The 20,941-nt window shown below is 39.9% G+C and overlaps 1 protein-coding gene across 16 annotated transcripts in view; it reads left to right on the top strand.

Annotated features, from left to right (window-relative positions):
* PTPDC1 (protein tyrosine phosphatase domain containing 1) overlaps positions 1–20,941 on the top strand; it is a 79,068-nt gene that overhangs the window by 37,875 nt on the left and 20,252 nt on the right. For 7 of the 16 annotated variants that reach the window (XR_010148635.1, XM_054658283.2, XM_016961192.4 and 4 more), the window contains 3 exons: positions 16,616–16,787; positions 19,190–19,270; positions 19,503–19,621. Coding sequence is in view for 12 of the 16 variants with exons in the window: in XM_054658283.2 (XP_054514258.1) it covers positions 16,616–16,787; positions 19,190–19,270; positions 19,503–19,621 (372 nt within the window). In the remaining 4 variants the exon portion in view is untranslated. Of the gene's footprint in view, positions 1–15,797; positions 16,144–16,615; positions 16,788–19,189; positions 19,271–19,502; positions 19,622–20,941 lie in introns of those variants that run through there. The other 9 variants (XR_008537128.2, XR_010148634.1, XM_063787657.1 and 6 more) reach the window with 6 other exon arrangements.

The following is a 20,941-nucleotide window of genomic DNA, read 5'->3' as shown; positions in this document are numbered from 1 at the left end:
TAAATATCCTGTTCCACATCCAACTTTTACCTAGCAGTTTTAGCATCTATTGCTGTTTCTTGCCTGAATTAATTATTACTGTGATAGATAACTGGAGATTTTCTTCGCCTGCCCAACCCTCCGATAACTGGAGATTTTCTAATTTCATTATTCCTTCTGTTTTTATTAGTTAGCATTCTAGTGTAAGGAAGAATTTCCTATTATTTGTTCGATTACTTATTTATTTAGCGTGGATTCCTATTTTGTTCAGTGGATTGTAATCCTTTACTATGATTTATTTGGATGCTTCAGTTTCCCCATATTTGGACAGTAAGAACCCCATCAAGCTGTTTACAATGTCCATTTTACATGTCCCCACCATTCCTATATTCCTCACTCTCTGGCACAGCAAGATCTTCCAGCTCATTTTATTCTTTTCTTGCCCTGGCCCAGAAATCAGCCATTTCTTCAAGGAGCCTTGGTTCTTTTTAGTAGGAAATATAACCAAGATCTGGTATGCTCACTACTACTGGTATATCATGATTCCCAACCCCTTTTAGGGGACAAAGCTGGGAAATATGTGTTCATACATATACATATGTACCTGTCCATTTTTACGGGTACAGTCATCCCTCCTTGTACACAGGGGATTGGTTCCAGGACCCTCCCACCCCCGGTATACCAAATCCATGCATACTCAAGTCTCACAGTCTCCTCTGTGGTACCCACCCATACTAAAGGGTTTTGCATCTTGCATATACTGTATTTTCAGTACCTTTTGGTTGATAAAAATCTGCATATAAGTGGACCAGCTCAGTTAAAACTTCAAGAGTCAACTGTATATTTATTTCTGTTTCTGTCTATATATATTGAAAACCACAAGTTCACTTTGGTACTTCCAATTCTTTTTTTTTTTTTTTGGACAGAGTCTCGCTCTGTTGCCCAGGCTGGAGTGCAGTGGTGCAATCTCTGCTCACTGTAACCTCTGCCTCCTGTGTTTAAGCAATTCTCCTGCCTCAGCCTCCCAAGTAGCTTGGATTACAGGCACCCGCCACTGCGCCCAGCTAATTTTTTTAGTAGAGACGGGATTTCACCATGTTGGCCAGGCTGGTCTTGAACTCCTGACCTCAAGTAATCTGCCTGCTTCAACCTCCCAAAGTGCTGGGATTATAGGCGTGAGCCACCATGCCCAGCCAATACTTTCTTTTTTTTTTTTTTTTTTTTTTTTTGAGACGGAGTCTCGCTCTGTCGCCCAGGCTGGAGTGCAGTGGCGCAGTCTTGGCTCATTGCAACCTCCGCCTCCCGGGTTCACGCCATTCTCCTGCCTCAGCCTCCCGAGTAGCTGGGACTACAGGCGCCCGCCACCACGCCCGGCTAATTTTTTGTATTTCTAGTAGAGATGGGGTTTCACCGGTTAGCCAGGATGGTCTGGATCTCCTGACCTCGTGATCCGCCCGCCTCTGCCTCCCAAAGTGCTGGGATTACAGGCATGAGCCACCACGCCTGGCCAATACTTTCAATTCTAATCCATTATTACACCATCTTTATAGCTGTTCCCATTTATGATTATGTAAGAATGAGAAACCTGGCTCTTATTATCCCCAGTATGTTTGCTTATTTACTCAGCCGTACTTTTCCTAACCAGTCTCTCAACCCTGCCAGGCCATCACCCAACTCGGCTGTATTTTCCACACAGGGCCCGTACCCTGCCAGGCCCCACAGCATATGCCATGCACCCTACTATTTGCCTGCCTTGTGTTGCCCTGACCTTTGCTGGATGACCCTTGCTTAGGCTTTATGTATGGCTCTTTCTCTTTGATTATATATACATTTTTAATTAAAATATTGAGATAATTGTACATTCACATGCAAATATAAGAAATAATACAGAGGAATCATATTTACCCTTTATCCAGTTTCTACCAATAGTAGCAGCTTGAAAAACTATTGTGTAATAATAATATCACAGCCAGGATATTGACATTGTTTTGGTCAAAATACAGAACAGTTCCATCAACACAGGATCCCTCCTACTTCCTTTATAGTTAAACCCACCTACACTCCTAACTCAGGCCTGTGGCAACCACTATCTGTTCCCCAGTTCTATAATTTTGTTATCGCAAAAACGTTATGTATATAAAATCATACAGTATGTAACCTTTTAGGAGTGACTTTTTTCAGTCAGCCTAATTCCTTTGAGTTTCATCCAGGTTGTGTGTGTACCAATAGTTGAGTCCTTTTTATTGCTGAGTAGTATTCTGTGGTATGGATGTACCACAGTGTGTTTATCAGTTCATTCACTGAAGGGTGTCTGGATTCTTTCCAGTTTGGGGCTATTATGAATAAAGCTGCTGTAAACATTCATGTACAGATTTTTGTGTGTAGATGGGTTTTTATTACTTTGGGATAAATACCCAAGAATTTACTTTCTAGGTCATATGATAGTTGCATGTTTGACTTTATATGAAACTGCCAAACTGTTTTCCAGAGTAGTTGTACCATTTTACATTCCTACCAGCAATGTACGAGTGATCAAGTTTCTCTACATCCTCACCAGCATTAGGTTTTATCAGTATTTATTTTAGCCATTAGAGCAGTTCTATAGTGGTGTCTTTTGTGGTTTTAATTTGCATTTCCTTAATGGCTAATGATGATAACCTCTTTTCATGTGCTTATCTGCCATCTGCATATTCTCTTTGTACGTATCTGTGCATGTCTTTTATCCACTAATTTTTTTTTTTACTGTTGAGTTTTAAGAGTTCTTTATATACTCTAGATACTAGATCTTGCTCTGATACGTGGTTTGCAGATACATTCTCCCACTCTGTAACTTACCTTTCCATTTCTTCATATGATCTTTCTCTGAGAAAAAGTTTTTAATTTTCATGAAGTCCAATTATTCTTTTATGGATTACACTTTTGCTGTCTTCAGAACTTTTCATCTATCCCAGTGCCCTGAAGCTATGTGAATGTGTTTGTAGATTCACTGTTGGGTTTCACTGATCTATATATCTGTCCATCCACCAATACCACCCTGTCATGAATACTGTAGTTATGTAATAGGCCTAGTATTGGATAGAGTGATTCTTCCCACTTATCCTCTTTTTCAGGATCATCTTAGATAGGACCTGTGACTTTAAATAAGCTTATTTATGTCAGCAAAAAATATTACTGGGATTTTTATAAGAATTAAATTTGTAAATCAATTTGAGGAGATTGCCATCTTTACTTTGTTGCATCTTCTAATTTATAATCACGTTTCTCTTTTTTTATATCTTTGATTTATTTCATCAGAATTTTATAATTTTCAGCATACAGATTCATACATGTTTTAAGTTTATACTTAAGTATTTCATTTTCTTTGGGGAGATTTTAACTGGTATTGTGATTTTTTTGTTTGTTTGTTTTGAGATGGAGTTTCACTCTGTTGCCCAGGATGGGAGTGCAGTGGCATGAACTCAGCTCACTGTAACCTCCACCTCCCAGGTTCAAGCAATTCTCCTGCCTCAGCCTCCTGAGTAGCTGGGATTACAGGCGCCTGCCACCACGCCCAGCTAATTTTTGTATTTTTAGCAGAGACACGGTTTTGCCATGTTGCCCAGGCTGGTCTCAAACTCCTGACTTCAGGTAATCTGCCCGCCTTGGCCTTGCAAAGTGCTGGGATTATAGGCATGAGCCACCACACCTGGCCTAGGTATTGTGTTTTTAAATGCAGTTTCCACATGTTTTTTGTTTGTGTATAGAAATGCAATTGATTTTTCTATGTTGATTTTATGCCTTACTACTTTGCTGAACTCACTTTCCATTCTGGGAAGTTTTTGGTGATTCCTTGGGATTTTCTTACATAAACAGTCATGTCTGCAAATAAGGACAGTTCTATTTCCTCTTTTCCAATTCATATGCTGTTATTTTTTTTTCTTGCCTTATCATAGTAGCCTAAAACTTCTACCAAGCAGAATAAGAGTCACAAGAGCAGAGTCTTTGCCTTCTTCCTGACCGTAGGGGGAAGGCATTCAGTCTTTCACCTTTCAGTATGATGTTAGCAGTAAGTTTTCCATAACAAGTTGAATTAGTTCCCCTCTATTCTTAACTTGCTGAGAGTTTTTATCATGAGTCAGTATTGAATTTTTTTATCTAATGCTTTTTCTGTGTTAATTGATATGATCATATGATTTTTCTTCTTTAGCCTGTTGGTATGGTGGATTATATTGATTGATTTTTTAATGTTAAACCAGCCTGTACCTATAATAAATTTCATTTGGTAGTGGTGTATAATTCTTTTTATGCATTGCTGGATTTGATTTGCTCGTATTTTGTTGAGGATTTTTTTCCTAAGTTCAGGATTGATGTGGGACTATAGTTTTCTCTTTTTGTACTCTCTTTATCTGCTTTTGGTATCAGGGTAATGTTAGCCCCATAAAAGGAAGTGGGAAATGTTCCTTCTTCTATTTTCTGGAAGGCATTGTGGAAAATTGGTGCCCATTCTTCTTTAAATGTTCGGTAGCATTCTCCAGTGACGTCATTTAAGCCAGGAGATTTCTTTTGGGGAACTTTTTGTTTATTGATTCAATTTCTTTAATTTTTATAGAACTGTTCAGGTTGTCTCATTCATCTTGGTTGAGTCTTGGTAGTTGGCAGTGTTCAAGGAGTTGATCCATTTCTTCTAAGTTGTCAAATTTATGTCAACAATTTCTAATTTGTTTGTATTAGTTCCTTGTTATCCTTTAAATGGATGCCAGATCTGTAGTGATAGCTCCTGTTTCACTCCTGATATGGGTGATTTGTGTCTTTTTTTTATTTTTGTCAGTCTTGCCAGATCTGTAGTGATAGCTGTGTTTCATTCCTGATATGGGTGATTTGTGTCTTTTTAAAATTTTTGTCAGTCTTGCTAGAGGTTTATCAATTTTATTAATTTTCTTCACAGAGCCAGCTTCTTATATCACTGATTTGCACTGTTGTTTTCCATTTTTAATCTTACTGACTTATGTTCTTATTTTTATCTGTCCAATGCTTGTTTTGTGTGTGCTTTGCTCTCATTTTTCTAGTTTACTTAGGTTGAAATCTGTATTACTAATTTGAGATCTTTCCTCTCCTCTAACATAAGCATTAAGTGATAGAAATTTCTTACAAATCTCTGCTTTACCACCATCTTATATATATTTTGATATATTTTCATTTTATTCAGTTCTGTGTGTTTTGTAATTTCCTTTGAGACTTCCTATTTGACTCATGATTTATTTATAAGTTTGACGTTTAATTTCCCAAGTCTTTGGAGTTTTTCCTGCTGTCTTTCTGTTATCGATTTCTAGTTTGATTTCATTGTGGGCAGAGAACATTCTCTGTATGATTCCAGTTATTCTAGGAATCAGTGCCAAGACACATTATAATTAAAGTCCTTATTGGAAATTTTCAGCATATCATTTATCTCCATTTTGATGTCTGTTGATTGTTTCTTATGATTCAAGTTGTGATTTTCCTCATTCTTGGTATGACAAGTGATTTTCAACTGTATTCTGGACATTTTGGGTCCTTTTCTTTCTCGCTTGTCAGGCAGTGTTCTTCTTGAAGCATTAGCCAGGAGCCAGGTGAGTGTATATGCCCAGCTCCCTGTTCAGCCTCACTGACACCACCCCAACAAAAGTTGGGTGCTTCGAAACACTGCCTCAGTCCAGATGACGAAGTGGAATTTCAGCTCTCTCACCAGTTCTGTTTGACATCTTTGTGGCGAAAGTGGAACATTGCCTTGCACTGTCATGTTGCCTTTGAGTCAGGGGGATAAGATCAGCAACATGAGAAAAAACAAATCTGGGCCCCACTGCCACCTAGGAAGAAGTAGAGGGCAACTCACACTGCCTTGTTTCTGCAAGGTGTGACTGAAGCTCATTCCTGGCTGGGCCCTGTGGTCCTCAGGGGAGGAGAAGGTGGAAAGTGTAATGCCAAGCCTCCCACTCCCCACCACCTCTTTCCTCCTCATACAGGTGGAGTTGGGAGTTCAGCTCCCCACTGGACCCCATTGACACCAGGGGATTGGGAAATGGGAATGTTGACTATCCTGCTTCACACCCCCTCATTCTGCTTCATTGATGGCAAATGAGTGTGGAGGCTCAGCTCCCCTTGAAGCTCCCCTGTTGCTTGGGGCAGCAGCAGCAGGGACGTGAATACCAACTAGCCTTTCCTCCTACTGCACTGTTCAGTCTTGTGGACGCCAATTGAATGTGGAGGTTTGTCTCCCCACTGGGCCTCACTAAGATGAAAGTTATGGGGAAAGTAGAGTGTTTACAGGCCCCCACTTGCACAGCTTTGTTCAGTGTCCTTGATGATGGATGAGAACGAAGGTTCAGGTCTCCACTGGGTCCCACTTACGTAGAGGCAGGTGGTGAGCCTGGTATTGACTAATCCCACTTCAAACCACCCTGTTAAGACTGGTTACTGCTGGATGAGGCACAGCTCACAGATAGACCCCAATGACACCACCCTGGCAGAGGAACTGCAGCACTGCCCATTTCTATCTGATGGGGGGAAATCATCTTTCTGCTCAGGTCACCACCACCACCCAGCAGGGGAATCAGAGTGCCACCTGCTTCTTCCAGTTGGGGTATGGAAAATTAGCTCCCTGATCAGCCCCAAAACCACCCAGTGGGGGAATCAGAGCACCACATGGTCCTTCTAGACACAGTAGAAGATGAGATCCATGTTTATCCCTCTGACACCACCTGATGGGAGAAGTAGATTGATTCCACTTCTGCAGAGCAGGAGTATTTGATAGATGATCAGCTCCCTCTCCATCCTCTCTGAAACTGGGGGTTGGAAGATGATGTGGCATTTTTAACTGGAGTAGCGTGGGTATTGCCAAAAATATATTCAGTCGTTAGGTCACATATTCCACAGACCTTTGGCAAAGGGGTTACAGGCTTTTCTTATAGCTTGTTCTGGGTTGAAGGCTTCTGCAGCACCCTATTGGGGATATATTGGAGGCAATAAAGAATCCCAGGTAGCTCACAGCCATACTGTTCCTCAAGTCCTGAGGTCCTTAGACAGTCTCTCACTCTCAGAGTCTTCCTATGTTTATCTGTTCTATTGTGTCCAGAGTTTCTAAGACGTAAGGATGAGGAATGGGGCAACTCTACTTGGACAGAAACAGAAGTCTGCCTAGTAGCTTTTTGCTTTATTAAGGAAAGGAGAGCAGGAAGGAGGGAGAAAGGGAGAATTTCCTTTAACTTTTTTGAGGTATAATTATCAATAATTCACCCATTTAAAGTACCAATCCAGTGTTTTTAGAACATTCAAAGAGCTATGTAACCAACACAAAGTCAGTTTTGGAAGATTATTATCACCCCAAAAAGAAACCTTGTGCTTTTTTGTTTTGGTGTGTGTGTGTTTTTTGTTTGTTTGTTTGTTTGTTTGAGACGGAGTTTCACTCTTGTTGCCCAGGCTGCAGTGCAGTGGCATGATCTTGGCTCACTGCAACCTCTGTCTCCCAGTTTTCAAGCAATTCTTCTGCCTCAGCCTCTCAAGTAGCTGGGATTACAAGCGCATGCTACCGCACCCAGCTAATTTTGTATTTTTCATGGAGACAGGGTTTCACCATGTTGGTCAGGCTGGCTGGTCTCGAACTCCCGGCCTCAGGTAATCCACCTGCCTCAGCCTCCCAAAGTGCTGGGATTACAGGCGTGACCCACTACGCCTGGCCACTTTGTACTCTTTAGCAAGCACCGGCTGCCATTTGTTGTTTCCCTCCCCACTGGCCCAAGGAGCCACCAGACTACTTTCTGTCTCTATAGATTTCATTTTTTCTGGACATTTCATATAAATGGAACCATATAAATATGTGGTCTTTTGTGATTGGCTTTTTTCACTTAGCATAATGTTTTCAAGGTTCATCCATGTTGTAGCATGCGTCAGTGCTGCTTCCTTTTTATGGTTGAATAATTTTCCATTGTGTAGATATTTATTTATCTACACATTCCATTTATCCATTCCCCTGATGGGCATTTGGACTCTTTTCACTTTTTGGCTATTATGAGTAATAATAAAACCTGAGTTTTTGTGTGGACATATGTTTTCATTTTTCTTGGGTATTTACCTAGGAGGAAAGAACTGGGTCATATGGTAACTCTGTTTAATCATTTGAGGAACTGCCAGACCATTTTCCAAAGTGTTTGCTTCATTTTATTTACCCACCAGCAGTAGATAAGGGCTCTCATTTTTTTTTTACATCCCCATTGATACTTATTATTGTCGGGCATTTGATTGTAGCCATCCTAGTAGGTATGAAGTGATATTTCATTGTGATTTTAATATGCATTTCCCTAATGACTAGTGATGTTGAGCATCTTTTCATGTATTTATTGAAACTTTCTACATCTTTTTTGGAGAAATGCCCACTCAAATTATTTGCCCTTTTTAAATTATTGAGATATAAGTCACATACCATAAAATTGAACCTTTTAAAGTAGTCATTGGTTTTTAGTATATACTTAAGGCTGTGCAGTCATCAACACTATTTAAATCCAGACTATTTTCATCAGACCAAAAAGAAATGTTCTACCAATTAGCACTTGAGAATACAGAATAATAAGCAAACTCAGTTTATCCTGCTACACTCTGATAACATGTTTCTGACACCAGATGTGCGGGGTTTTTTCCACACACCAAACAAGCAATAAATTCTGCAGGGGACTCCAGATGGGTGTCCTCCAATTTAATTCTGACATTATCTACCTAGAGATAGTGTCAGATCCAACAGGTTGAGGGCTCAGTCTTATAAGATTGCCTCCTACTTCTGATGCCAGTCACAAGCCCCAGCTTGTTTAACCTGTGCTTCTGACTGACTGGCTATAAATTGGGGTTCCCACACCCTTCTCTTTGGATTTCATTAATTTGCTATAGTGGCTAACAGTACTCTAGGAAACACATTTACCAATTTATTATAAAGGCTGTTACAAAGGATGGAGATGAAGAGATGCATAAGGGTGACATATGGTGGAAGAGGCACAGAGCATCCATGCTGACCCCAAGTGTGCCACCCTCCAGCAACCTCCATGTTCTCAGCTCTTTGAACCCTATCCTAAGCTTTTATTAAGGCTTCATCACATGGCGTGGTTGACTAAACCACTGGCCATTGTTGATCAACTTAACCTTCAGCCCTCTCCCCTCCCCAGAAGCTGGATTTGGTGCTGAAAGTCCCAACGCTGTAATCCTACCTTGGTCTTTCCAATGGCTAGCCCCCATCCTGAAGCTACAGAGGGACTGACAGCCGCTAGTCAACTCATTAACATACAAAAAGATATCACCTTGGAGATTCCAAGGATTTCAGGAATTGTATGCCAAGAAACAGGGACCAAGACCAAATATATATTTCACAGTATCCCAACAGTCAGTTCCCATTCCACTTTCACCCTAGTCCCCCTGGCAAACACTAATCTACTTTCTGTCCCTGTCAATTTGCCTCCTTGGGACATTTCATATAAATACATACTGTCTCTTCTAATTTGCCAGTGTCCTTTCTTTCACATGGATTCACATTAGTCTTGGGTAACTTGCTTTTAATCTGAAGAACCTCCTTTATATTTCTTATACGCTAAGTCTGCTAGCAACAAATTCTCTGCTTTTTGTTTACCTGGGAATTCCTTTATTTCCCCTTCATTTTTGACAGAAATCTTGCTGCATGTAAGATTCTTGATTGACAGCTTAATATTTAGCACTTTGAATATGTCGTTCCTCTACTTTCTGGTCTCCATGGTTTCTGATGAGAAGTAAACTTAATCTTTTTGAGGTTTCTTTGTACACAAGGAGTCATTTTTCTATTTGAGCATTTTTACTGTGATGTGTTTTAATGTGGATCTATTTGTATGTATCCTACTTAGAGTTTTTTGAACTTCTTGGATGTGTGGATTAATGTTTTTCATCAGATTTGGGAAGCTTTAAGCCATTATTTCTAAAAGTTTTTTCTACTCCTCTCTCAACTCTCTTTCTGTTCACTTATAGTAGGGTATATGTTGGTTCACTTAATGGTATTCCACATTTCTGTGAGGCTTTGTTCATTTTTTCATTTTTTATTCTCTGTGTTTTTCAGAGTGCATAATCTCTATCAGTCTATCTTCAGGTTCTCTAATTCTTCCTTCTGCCACTTCAGATCCTCTGTTGAGCTGCTTGAGTGAATTTTTCATTGTTTTTGTACTTTTTAACTTCTGAATTTCCATTTGCTTCCTTTTTAAAATTCCCATCTCTTTATTGGTATTCTGTATCTGATGAAAGAAACATTGTCATCATAGCTTCTTTTACTTCTTTAAACATGGGTTCCTTTAGGACTTTGAATATATTTGTAATGGCTGCTTTGAAGGCTTTGGTATATCAGATGCCTGGCCTCTCTAACAGATAGTGTCTATTGACTACACTTTTTTCTGTGTATAGGTCATACTTTTTTCTTTCTTTCCATGTCTCATACTTTTTGTTGAAAACTGGACATTTTAGGTAATATTTTTTAGCACCTCTAGATACTCTTCCCTCCCCGGACTTGTTTTTGTTGTTATTTGCCTGTCTATTTGATCAGAGACTTGACTAGACCATCTTAGTGATGGACTAGTCTTTTTTTCTTCATAGTTTGAAGCCTCTGATGTGACTCCTAAGAGGGTATGGCCTTGGTCAAGCAAACGCAGTCACCCTGAGAAGACAGTGGTTTTTTTTTAGCAGGGCACTCTTTCCCTCTTCCACGAATGTCTCTGTTAGGCTGTCTCCCTCAGTTGTTAGCACACCAGCTGTTGGGTTCCACTAATTACCTGCTGATCACTCTGTTGTTTTTGACAAAGCCCTGGGTCATCTGTTGCCCTACAATCTGATCTAATTAAGTTTGGGTGGTGGCTGTTTTTGAGGTCAGTCTTGAGGTTTGATCATGCTCCATGAGAGGACTTAGTTGTCTCTTTCCTTGGTTCTCTCTGGCAAACTAGTGTGACTACAGTTCAGCTTATTGGTCTCATGAAGCTATGAGGTTACTCTTATTAATAACTGCTTAACCAAAACCTCCATTGTTTTTGAAAGCTTGAACTTCCCCATGCTGTGTTTCAGATAAAGATAGTTTTGTAGGGGGAGAGCTTCAGAATTCTCTGTTTTTAAGGCCTGCTTCTCCTTCTGGCTGAAGTCTACTAGCCATGTCTCTGGAGCTTGAGGCGGGGACAACAGCCCACTTCTCTGAGTGATCCCCCTACTTTGCAAGGTGAGCAGGAATGATAGCTTCTGGTCTTCTTGGCTTGCCTAAGTGTAGAATCTTTGACCTACAGATGAGGTGGAGCAGGGGCACTTGGGAGAAGCCAGCCAGGGTGAGGAGGAAATCCATATGGGAGAGCAGCCCAGCAGTGGCGAAGCCTGAGCCAGATAACACCTGTGTGGGAGAGTGACCTGGCCCAGGTTATTAGAACATTCCCAGGCATCAGAGCTTGGGTCAGGTTGGGAGGGCTCCATGTGGCAGGGTGACCCTACATGGAATATTGGAACACAGGCAGGATGAGGAGAGCATCTACCCAGGTGGGTGGCAGCAGCAGCTTGGCATAGGTGTTAAAGCCCAGATGGGATGAGAGAGGCATCCACATGGAGGAGGGAGCAGAGGTAGTGATGGGAGACTGGTTACATGTAGGGGGCTTGGTCAATTAGGTAAATATATTAAAGATTACTGTGCCCAGGCTTCTCACAGAGTTATAATTATAGGTACAGTTGTGGAAAGGGTGGAAATTAGAGGAACTCTGTGGTGTTGGCTTGGAATTGGTAGCATCAGGGTAAACTCTTGGTTTTCCATATGTATATATGCCTACATATGGGAATAAATATAGATGTAAAGTGTGGTAATGTATGTGCCTGTGCATAATATCCATATTCTTTAGCACTGTCCACTGAGAGGGCCTGGCAGCAGTAACACTCTAATGGCAATGAGCATACCTAACACGCAGACATTGGTTTCTAGATACCGTTCTTTACTAATAAATGCAAGGGCTTCCGAGTCTAATCATGAGGAAACTGCATGCCCAAATTGAGAGAGATTGCTACAAAATAACTGGCCTATACTCTTCAAAAGTGTCAAGGTCATCAAAGTCAAGGAAAGACTGAGGAACTTGTTCGAGTGTGAAATAGGTGAAAGAAACAGGACAACTAAATACAACATGTCCTTTTACTGTAAGGAACATTTTTGGAGTAATCAGTGAAGCTTGAAGGAGGTCTGAGGAATAGAGGGCAAGTAGTAATATCTCAACCATAATTTCCTGATTTGGGGTAATTTTCAAGAATATCTTTGTGGGAAATATACACTAAATTATTTGGCGTAATGGGGCAGCATTTCTGCAAGTTACTCTAAAAAATTCAAGGGAAAATATTCTTTTTTTCTTTTTCTTTTTTTTTTTTTTTTTTTTGAGACAGTCCCGCTCTGTCACCCAGACTAGAGTGCAGTGGTGCAATCTCAGCTCACTGCAACCTCTGCCTTCCAGGTGCAAGCAATTCTCCTGCCTCAGCCTTCCAAGTACCTGGTACTACAGGCATGCGCCACTACACCCAGCTCATTTTTGTATTTTTAGTAGAGACTGGGTTTCACCATGTTGGCCAGGTGGGTTTCTAACTACTGACCTCAGGTGATCTGCCCTCCTCAGCCTCCCAAAGTGCTGGGATTACAGGCATGAGCCACCATGCCCAGCCAAGGAAAAATATTATTTGTAACTTTTGTAACTTTTCTGTAAGTTTGACATTGATTCAAAGTAAAAATATAAAATATTCTCAAAAATATATGGGCCAGGCATGGTGGCAGGCACCTGTCATATTGGCTACCAGAGAGGCTGAGGCAGGAGGATTGTTTGAGCCTAGGAATTCAAGGCTGCAGTGAGCTATGATCACGTCACTGCTCTCTAGCCTGTGTGACAGAGCAAGGTGCTGTCTTTAAAAAAAAAATTAAAAATTAAAACTAAAGTGTTCAATTGTGTTGCATGCTGCTGCACAGTCAAATAGAAACTCTAAAAAGTCCACCTCAAAACAGATCATCGGAGGCCTTAGCAAGAGTGGTTTAATTTGAGAGTGGAGGCAGAGGCCAGAGCTGAGTAGGCTAAGGATGAGACCTGTGACACATGGAGATGGCAGGTGTAGTCACCTTGGTTTGGAGGTTTAGCTATGAAGGGGAGAGAAGAAGGGCCCTCAGAAGGAGGGAAATTATAGTGAAAGATCTGGAAACAATTACATATACCTAGGAATGTTTGAAAAACAGAAATAGGGAAAGTCTTGGAAAAGTTCTGTCTTCGGATATTTGAAAATCTTTCAAGACAAAGAGAAGCTTTATTCTTTATTTTCAGTGGGAAGAACCAGAACCGATGTTTATAGAATGGATTTTAACTCAACACTAGAGAACATTTGAAGCCCAGCGTGTTGGCAGGCATCTGTAGTCCCAGCTACTCAAGAGGCTGAGGCAGGAGGAGCCCTCGAGCCCAAAAATTTGAGTGCAGCCTAAGCAACAAAGTGAGATTCCCATCTCTAAAGAAGGAAGGAAAGAAAACATTTGAGCTGTCTAACAGTGGAATAGTCAGTTCCCTTGTGAAAAGTGAGCCTCTTGTCACAAAAAGTAGAGAACACGAGGCTGGAAATTCAGCTGTACAGCAAATTCCTGGAAGTAACTCCTCCGTGGACTTAAGAATGCGGATAGGTGGGCTTCCCACGCCCACCAGGCACCCACTGCATTCTCAGCCTATTGTTCTATGACTTTAGGAAGCAATGATCCCTTTCTGAAATCTTGAGTATAGAAGGAAATTACTAGTTCTTGGTGTTCTAGATCTCACTTTTCAGTGTTTTACCTGCCCACTTGTAGAAATTAAGGAAGAAAAGACTCAGTACTCACTGGTACATTTTAGTGGGTTTCTTTGTTGTGTTTATTGTAACTGATTTCATATTTGTCATGATCAGTATCTCATTTTGTTCCTTAAATATTATTCTAAATTTGGTTCTCATGTCCAGAGGTGGGTACATTTCTTTTCATCTGCCTCATCAATGCAAGGTATATTCACAGCACCTCATTGTTGGGAACACTGAGCAAGCATGCAGAAAGGGCTGCTTTCACCTTGCAGAATCCTGTTTGCGTTAGGCTTGACTTCCTTAGACATTGACACAGGGTCACTGACTGTACGGTAACTGGGGTAAGCTCAGTCATTTTGTGTTTATTTGAGGTCAACCCAGGGCTCAAGATTTCACCACAGAGATTATTCTTGAGGTGATCTATAAACCATCCCTTCCTTAGCTTGGTCCAAATAAGTCCTACCCCTACCCCTTATCTAATGAAATTAGTTGTCATTTTTAGTGTAGTTGAAAGCAGTTACTTTTGACTTTTCTCTGTAGATGTCCTCAGATGCTGGTTCTCCAGGCCATGGACTTGTTTCTGCAGAGCTCACCACTCTTGTTTCTCAAGAGCTAAGTTAACATTCTGGAGTGCCACATACTCAGAAGCACAGACTTGCCCAGAAATCTTCTTAGACTCCCTCTTACACAGATAGCAAATACACAGCTCCTTAGTTTGAGCATTTAGGGCCTCCTGCCAGTAAGTTCATGTTCTTGTCATGCAGACCTCTGTGCAACTGCTGTTTCTGTGTTGCCCTTAGGGTCCTGAGGGCCTTGCCTAGAATAATCCTCATATAATTCCTCCGACAGGAAAGCTGTGCTTTCTTCCATGGCTGCATTCTAAATAACAAAGGCATGATACTATACATAGAGTAGGAATTTGGACACCAAATCGGGATTCTGTGTCTCTGTCTTATTCGACAAAAGTGCACATTACTGGGGAGATGGGGGTGGCATTTTAAAAGGAGCTTGGTATAGCATTAGTAATCGTTAAAAAAAAAAAATAGAAAATAGCCTTATCTGTAGCAGTACAGTAGTTTGTTTCTGTGCACACACATCTGAAATACCACTTGTACAGAGAGCTAGCGAGCAAGCGAGGGCGCAGCCTGACATTAACAAGGGAGGAGGCGGACAATGAGTACATTAGTGGTTGTTGCACTTTCTGTTTTCTTTATATCCTTTATCTTCAAGTTGCAACCTCCCCCTCATCTAGTTCCTTTAAAAATGTGATACTTAGTGATCTTTCTTTGTATGCCTCTGCCAAGACATTATTGAAGCTTCTTTTTTCCCTCACTGCAACAAAAGGCAGAGAATGGTGTTTTGAGTTTTTGAGAGGCATGGCTACTATAACTGTCCAACAGAGGCATAACTAAGAATTGGGTTTTTATATTCTGAAAATGAACACATGAAGTTAAATGTCTTCTGATAATATATCACCTCTAAAAATGTCTTTATTTGTTCTATCCAAGTATTTCTTTAATAGTTTTACCAAGAAAAAATAGAAGTGGTTTTGGTTATGAAAAATTGGATGATATTTTAATAATCTTGTAAGGTGTCCAGCATATCCCACTTTATTACAATTAACTTTTTTCTGCACTATTCAAACGAGGAGTAGAAAGGTAATTTTTTTCAAAATATCCAGAGACAGGTTGGGAACAGAATAACAGAATTTAAGCCTTTTAACATGTATGTAAAAGGCAGTTTTTGCATCAGGAAGACAGTTTTCTAAATTCACTACAGTATTTTGGGGAGTAATTCTTTGAGTGGTTAGATATTTTAAGTGCATTTGAGAAACAAAATTTAGTAATCAATATATTTAAAATTTATATTATTCTTCCCTATATTTGAACAATTTGTCCAAAATGCAATCTGTTCATATTGGATTTTGCCTGTTCAGATCTAAGTGGGAATCAGTAGTTTCTTTGTTCGTCGCCATGGAAACCAGTCAGCCAATCTGAATGGCTCTTAGATCATACAGAACAATGCAATGCTCCCTGCTCTCAGTGAAAGTTCCTCACTGAGTAAGTGGGGCTGACTCTTCCTGCCTCCGGCTCTTGCCTCCCAGTGCCATGCAGGTGCAGGATGCAACCAGGCGGCCCTCAGCCGTGCACTTCCTCAGCTCCTTTCTCCAGGACCGCCGGCACTCCACCTCAGACCCAGTACTGCGGCTGCAGCAGGCCCGGCGGGGCTCTGGCTTGGGCTCCGGCTCTGCCACGAAGCTGCTGTCCTCGTCCTCTCTCCAGGTGATGGTGGCTGTTTCCTCAGTCAGCCATGCAGAGGGAAACCCAACTTTCCCCGAAAGAAAAAGTAAAGGTCTCTTTCTTCTTATAGATTGCCATACCTTTGTATATAAGTTTGAGGAATGGGAATCAGCTGTGTTGTGTTTATACCTTCTTAAATATTGGTAGTTTATTCTATATTATACTTTTTGCTGTCTGTTATGCTATTTTAGTGAATATGTGAGGATATAAAATGATCAAATGTTTTATTTTTTTATTAAAAATATAGGTTTGAACAAAACTCATTCTCTTGTAAAACATCTGCTTCTACAGTTTCTTCCTCCTAATTGCCAGTATGTGTGGAGATTATTATATGTGAAAGCTTTTTTACATTAAGAGATATATGTCACTTTGACAGGGAAACAGTTTTGTTTTCTTGACAAGATGAAGGTGATTTTGCACTGGCTTGTCATCTGCCATCCTGAGATAAAATGGAAGCTGTTTCCCATGTTACAATTTCATTTGGAGAGTGGAATTTTGAATTTTCCTTTCCTTATATGTTCTAGGAAATTTAGAACGTCCAACACCAAAGTACACAAAAGTAGGGGAGCGTTTACGGCATGTCATTCCTGGACACATGGCATGTTCCATGGCGTGTGGCGGTAGAGCTTGCAAGTATGAGAACCCAGCCCGCTGGAGTGAGCCGGAGCAAGCCATTAAGGGGGTTTACTCATCCTGGTGAGTGATCCTGTTGGTCTTTCATAGCTCTGTTGGATACAGGAAAGACACTTTGTGTGAGCCAGGAGCCCTGAAGTGTGGGAGGAGCAGTGTGGGACTTTGAAGTCAGGACCTCACTTTGCCAGTCAGTTCTGGCTTTGCCTTAGCTGTGTGATCTTGGCCTATTGACCCTCAGTTTCTTTATCTGTAAGGTAGAAATAATAAAACCAAAACCATAGGGTTTTTTTAATTAAGTGAAATGATATATATAAAGTGTATTGAAGGATAATTAGATAGCTCTTAAATTTCAGAAATGTTTAGAAATAAAACTGTTCAGCTATAAATTTGAGAAAATTATGATGTACATGTGTAATTTTTCAGTTTCATGCAGGTAAGCTTTAGCTTTTATGTTATTCCTATATTCTATATGAAAGGTCACATTTTCATACAAATACCCTTCAGTCTACCCTAATAAAAGTGGTACAAGTTGTCAGCTCAGTAGAAAACATAAGATATTTGCTTTTTTTATGGTGTATAAGTGAAATTAATATTGTTCTTTAATCATACTGCTTTTTATTAAACAGTAAACTAGTCAAATACACCTTTTTGATGTAGTAACATCTGAAAAATTCTGATAAATCACATTCGAAACATACTTAGAGGAATTCACTGTTTAATTCTAGTAGTGAATTATTTTATACATCAAGAACCCATTTTTCAATTAGATATTTGTCAACTGGCTTATCCAGCTTACAACCTGTACTTTTTCATATTGGATTTGCTCAGTACATCTGTAGTGATATAGTCTGGGGTCCATTGTCATTATTGTTCACCACAGGTCATATTCTGGTCCATCACTATCATACTAATAGTATGAAGAAGGAAACATTCATAGTCAGACAAGAAAATTTCTAATAATGTAGCTTAGGTCATTTGCATATTTTTGCTTTATTGCTGACTAAATCATGTGAGTCTTTTTCACCTCTGCTGCTTTCACGTTACATCCCCCTTCATCTTACACTAATTATCACTGGGGGTCCCAAACTTTTGGGTCCCATGTTAAACCACATGCCTTCTTTCAGAGGGAAAGGTGTCATTTTGGATCCTGCCCTGACAGTCTCTGTTATTCCCCTGAGATTCATGTGACCCACGACTTCCAACAGACTTACCTTATATATCTCATCAGGCCACTGATGAGAAATTTGAACAGAACAGAGTGAAGCCAGAGCCCAGAGGCCTGACAAGAGTAATAGTCATTTATTGGGCGTCTGCCCACTCATTCATTCAGTAAATATCCATTTGGCTGTAGGCCAGTCAGTGTGCTAGATGCTTTCATACTATTATCTTTTATCTTCATAAAACTCTTGTGAGCTGTTAATGCCATTTTATCGATGAAAGAATTGAGTTCCAGAGAGACCAAGTAATTTGCTACCAAGCTAGAAAGTAGAAAAGCCAGCATTTGAAACCAAGCCCAACTGACTCTGGAGCCCATATTTGTCACCAAATTACAACTCAGTATTTATTCATAACTGCATGTCAGGATTTGTGCCAAAGACTTTACATCCACATCATATTGAATTCTCACACCAACCCTGTGAGACAGGCATTATTATCCCCATTTAACACCTTGTAACTAAGATTCAGATAGTTGAATAACAAAATATCTCCCAGTTGGCCCTCCTCATGTAAGTCACTACCCATTGAGTAACAATCCAGACTGTTACCTTCACCACCAGCTGAGTTTTCTCCATCATGTCCACTAAAATCTCTTGAGAGTTCTTGAAAATACTTTGCTGGAATCCACAAATAATTTATGTCTTGGAATTTTTTCCAGGGATTTAAGAAGCTAGAGTTTCTTAGAGCTCTAATCATCCAAAATTGAAGCCAGATTTGTATAAGAATATTCTTACACGGGTGCACCAAAATCTCAAAATTCACCACTAAAGAACTCATCTATGTAACCTGAAATAATCTGTACCCCAAAAACTATTGAAGTTTTAAAAATTAACCTAAAGAGAAAAAAAGCAAAGTATCTAACAGTGCCTTTACTACACTACCTTTTGTACAAGAAAAAGCAGATAAATAAGAATAAATATTCATATTTGCTTATATTTGCAAAAATAAACACTAAGATGGTAAACATGAAATTAATACAAATGATTACATATGGGGAACAAACTGAATGGAGTGGATGAAAACGGTTGAGAGCAAACATTTTAGTGCATACCTTTTTGTATTGTTTTGATTTTATTGAACCATGAAACTGTATTATCTGTTCAAATAAAATTTATACACAAAAAAGAATATTCTAACAGAGTTGTTGAAATCATAGAAAAAAATCATCTCTCAGGACTGGAACATCTCTTTGGGCTGGAACTTCCTAGGTTTCAGCACATCTCACCAGTCCCTCCACCTATTTGCAGGGTCACTGATAATATACTGGCCATGGCCCGCCCATCCTCTGAGCTCCTGGAGAAGTACCACATCATTGATCAGTTCCTCAGGTAAATGCTGTATTGTTCACACACGAGTGAGCAAACTCATGTGTTTTTTTCTTTCATTGCCTTTGTTTCAAGTGAAAGAGTGCTTTCATTTTAACAATAGGCAGTGAAGAGTGTATTTCAAATAAGAAATTAAGATTTTGAGAGTAATTAATAATGTTGATTAATACCAAAAATGGTTAATTTTTTTTAAATGCTAGCTCCCAATATGACTGACTGCCCTTTTTCCTTTAAGCCATGGCATAAAAACAATAATCAACCTCCAGCGCCCTGGTGAGCATGCTAGCTGTGGGAACCCTTTGGAACAAGAAAGTGGCTTCACATACCTTCCTGAGGCTTTCATGGAGGCTGGCAGTAAGTTCCTCCCACCCTCCTCTCATGAATTATCAAGGGCAGCACTCAGAGGCTTTTCTCTGCTGGGTTCTTAGATTAAAAAGATGATGGAAATAAATACTTCCTGCATCATAGTAAGGATTAGAAAAAATGAGCTACCATTCTCTTTGGTATTGCTGTTGAAAGTAAAGGATTTCTTTGTTCCTGTAAGAGGGATGTTGGGAGAAGACCCTGTAGTAATAATGATTAACATTTAGTTAATGCTTACAGTGTGCCAGTCACTATTATCTCATTTAACCCTTAAAGCAGTTGTGTAACAAAATTATAATTTCTGTTTTACATATGAAGCCACACGGGGCTTAGAGAATTACCTGTTTGCCTAAGATCACACAGCTTAGAAATGGTAGTCAGGTTTGGAACCTGGACATGCTCCAGGTTTACTGCTGTCCAGCCCTGCTCCCAAAATGATGCCCAGGAATTCTACTTCTAACAATTTCAAAGCCGCCTCAATCACAGGAGCTTTGGGATGAAATACACTCAACATGTGTCCTTCAAACCAGGCTGGAAAGGATAAACAATCTTGGAACTTGTTTTTAAGAAGCTTATTTACACTAGATAGAAAATCCATATATACTGTCTTAAGCTATTTATCAGTCATTTAGACACATTTCCCTGCTTAAACAAGAATGTATGCTTTCTCTCCAAAGCTGAGTAACTATAGCATGAATCATTGACTTTATTAATTTGTAATTATACTTCGCCATAATTCTTTCTGGCTGAGTTTCTGCAGGAAATGTCTTTTTTTTCATATTTACATTTTTATTTTATTTTATTTTTTTTATTATACTTTAAGTTTTAGGGTACATGTGCACATTGTGCAGGTTAGTTACATATGTATACATGTGCCATGCTGGTGCGCTGCACCCACTAACTCGTCATCTAGCATTAGGTATATCTCCCAATGCTATCCCTCCCCCCTCCCCCCTCCCCCCACCACACAACAGTCCCCAGAGTGTGATATTCCCCTTCCTGTGTCCATGTGATCTCATTGTTCAATTCCCACCTATGAGTGAGAATATGCGGTGTTTGGTTTTTTGTTCTTGCGATAGTTTACTGAGAATGATGATTTCCAATTTCATCCATGTCCCTACAAAGGACATGAACTCATCATTTTTTATGGCTGCATAGTATTCCATGGTGTATATGTGCCACATTTTCTTAATCCAGTCTATCATTGTTGGACATTTGGGTTGGTTCCAAGTCTTTGCTATTGTGAATAATGCTGCAATAAACATACGTGTGCATGTGTCTTTATAGCAGCATGATTTATAGTCCTTTGGG

This window comes from Pan troglodytes, chromosome 11 (genome assembly GCF_028858775.2).
Source record: "Pan troglodytes isolate AG18354 chromosome 11, NHGRI_mPanTro3-v2.0_pri, whole genome shotgun sequence".
Lineage (NCBI taxonomy): Eukaryota > Metazoa > Chordata > Mammalia > Primates > Hominidae > Pan > Pan troglodytes.
Note: the sequence above shows the minus strand (reverse complement) of the source record. Positions and strands in the feature narration are given on the sequence as shown.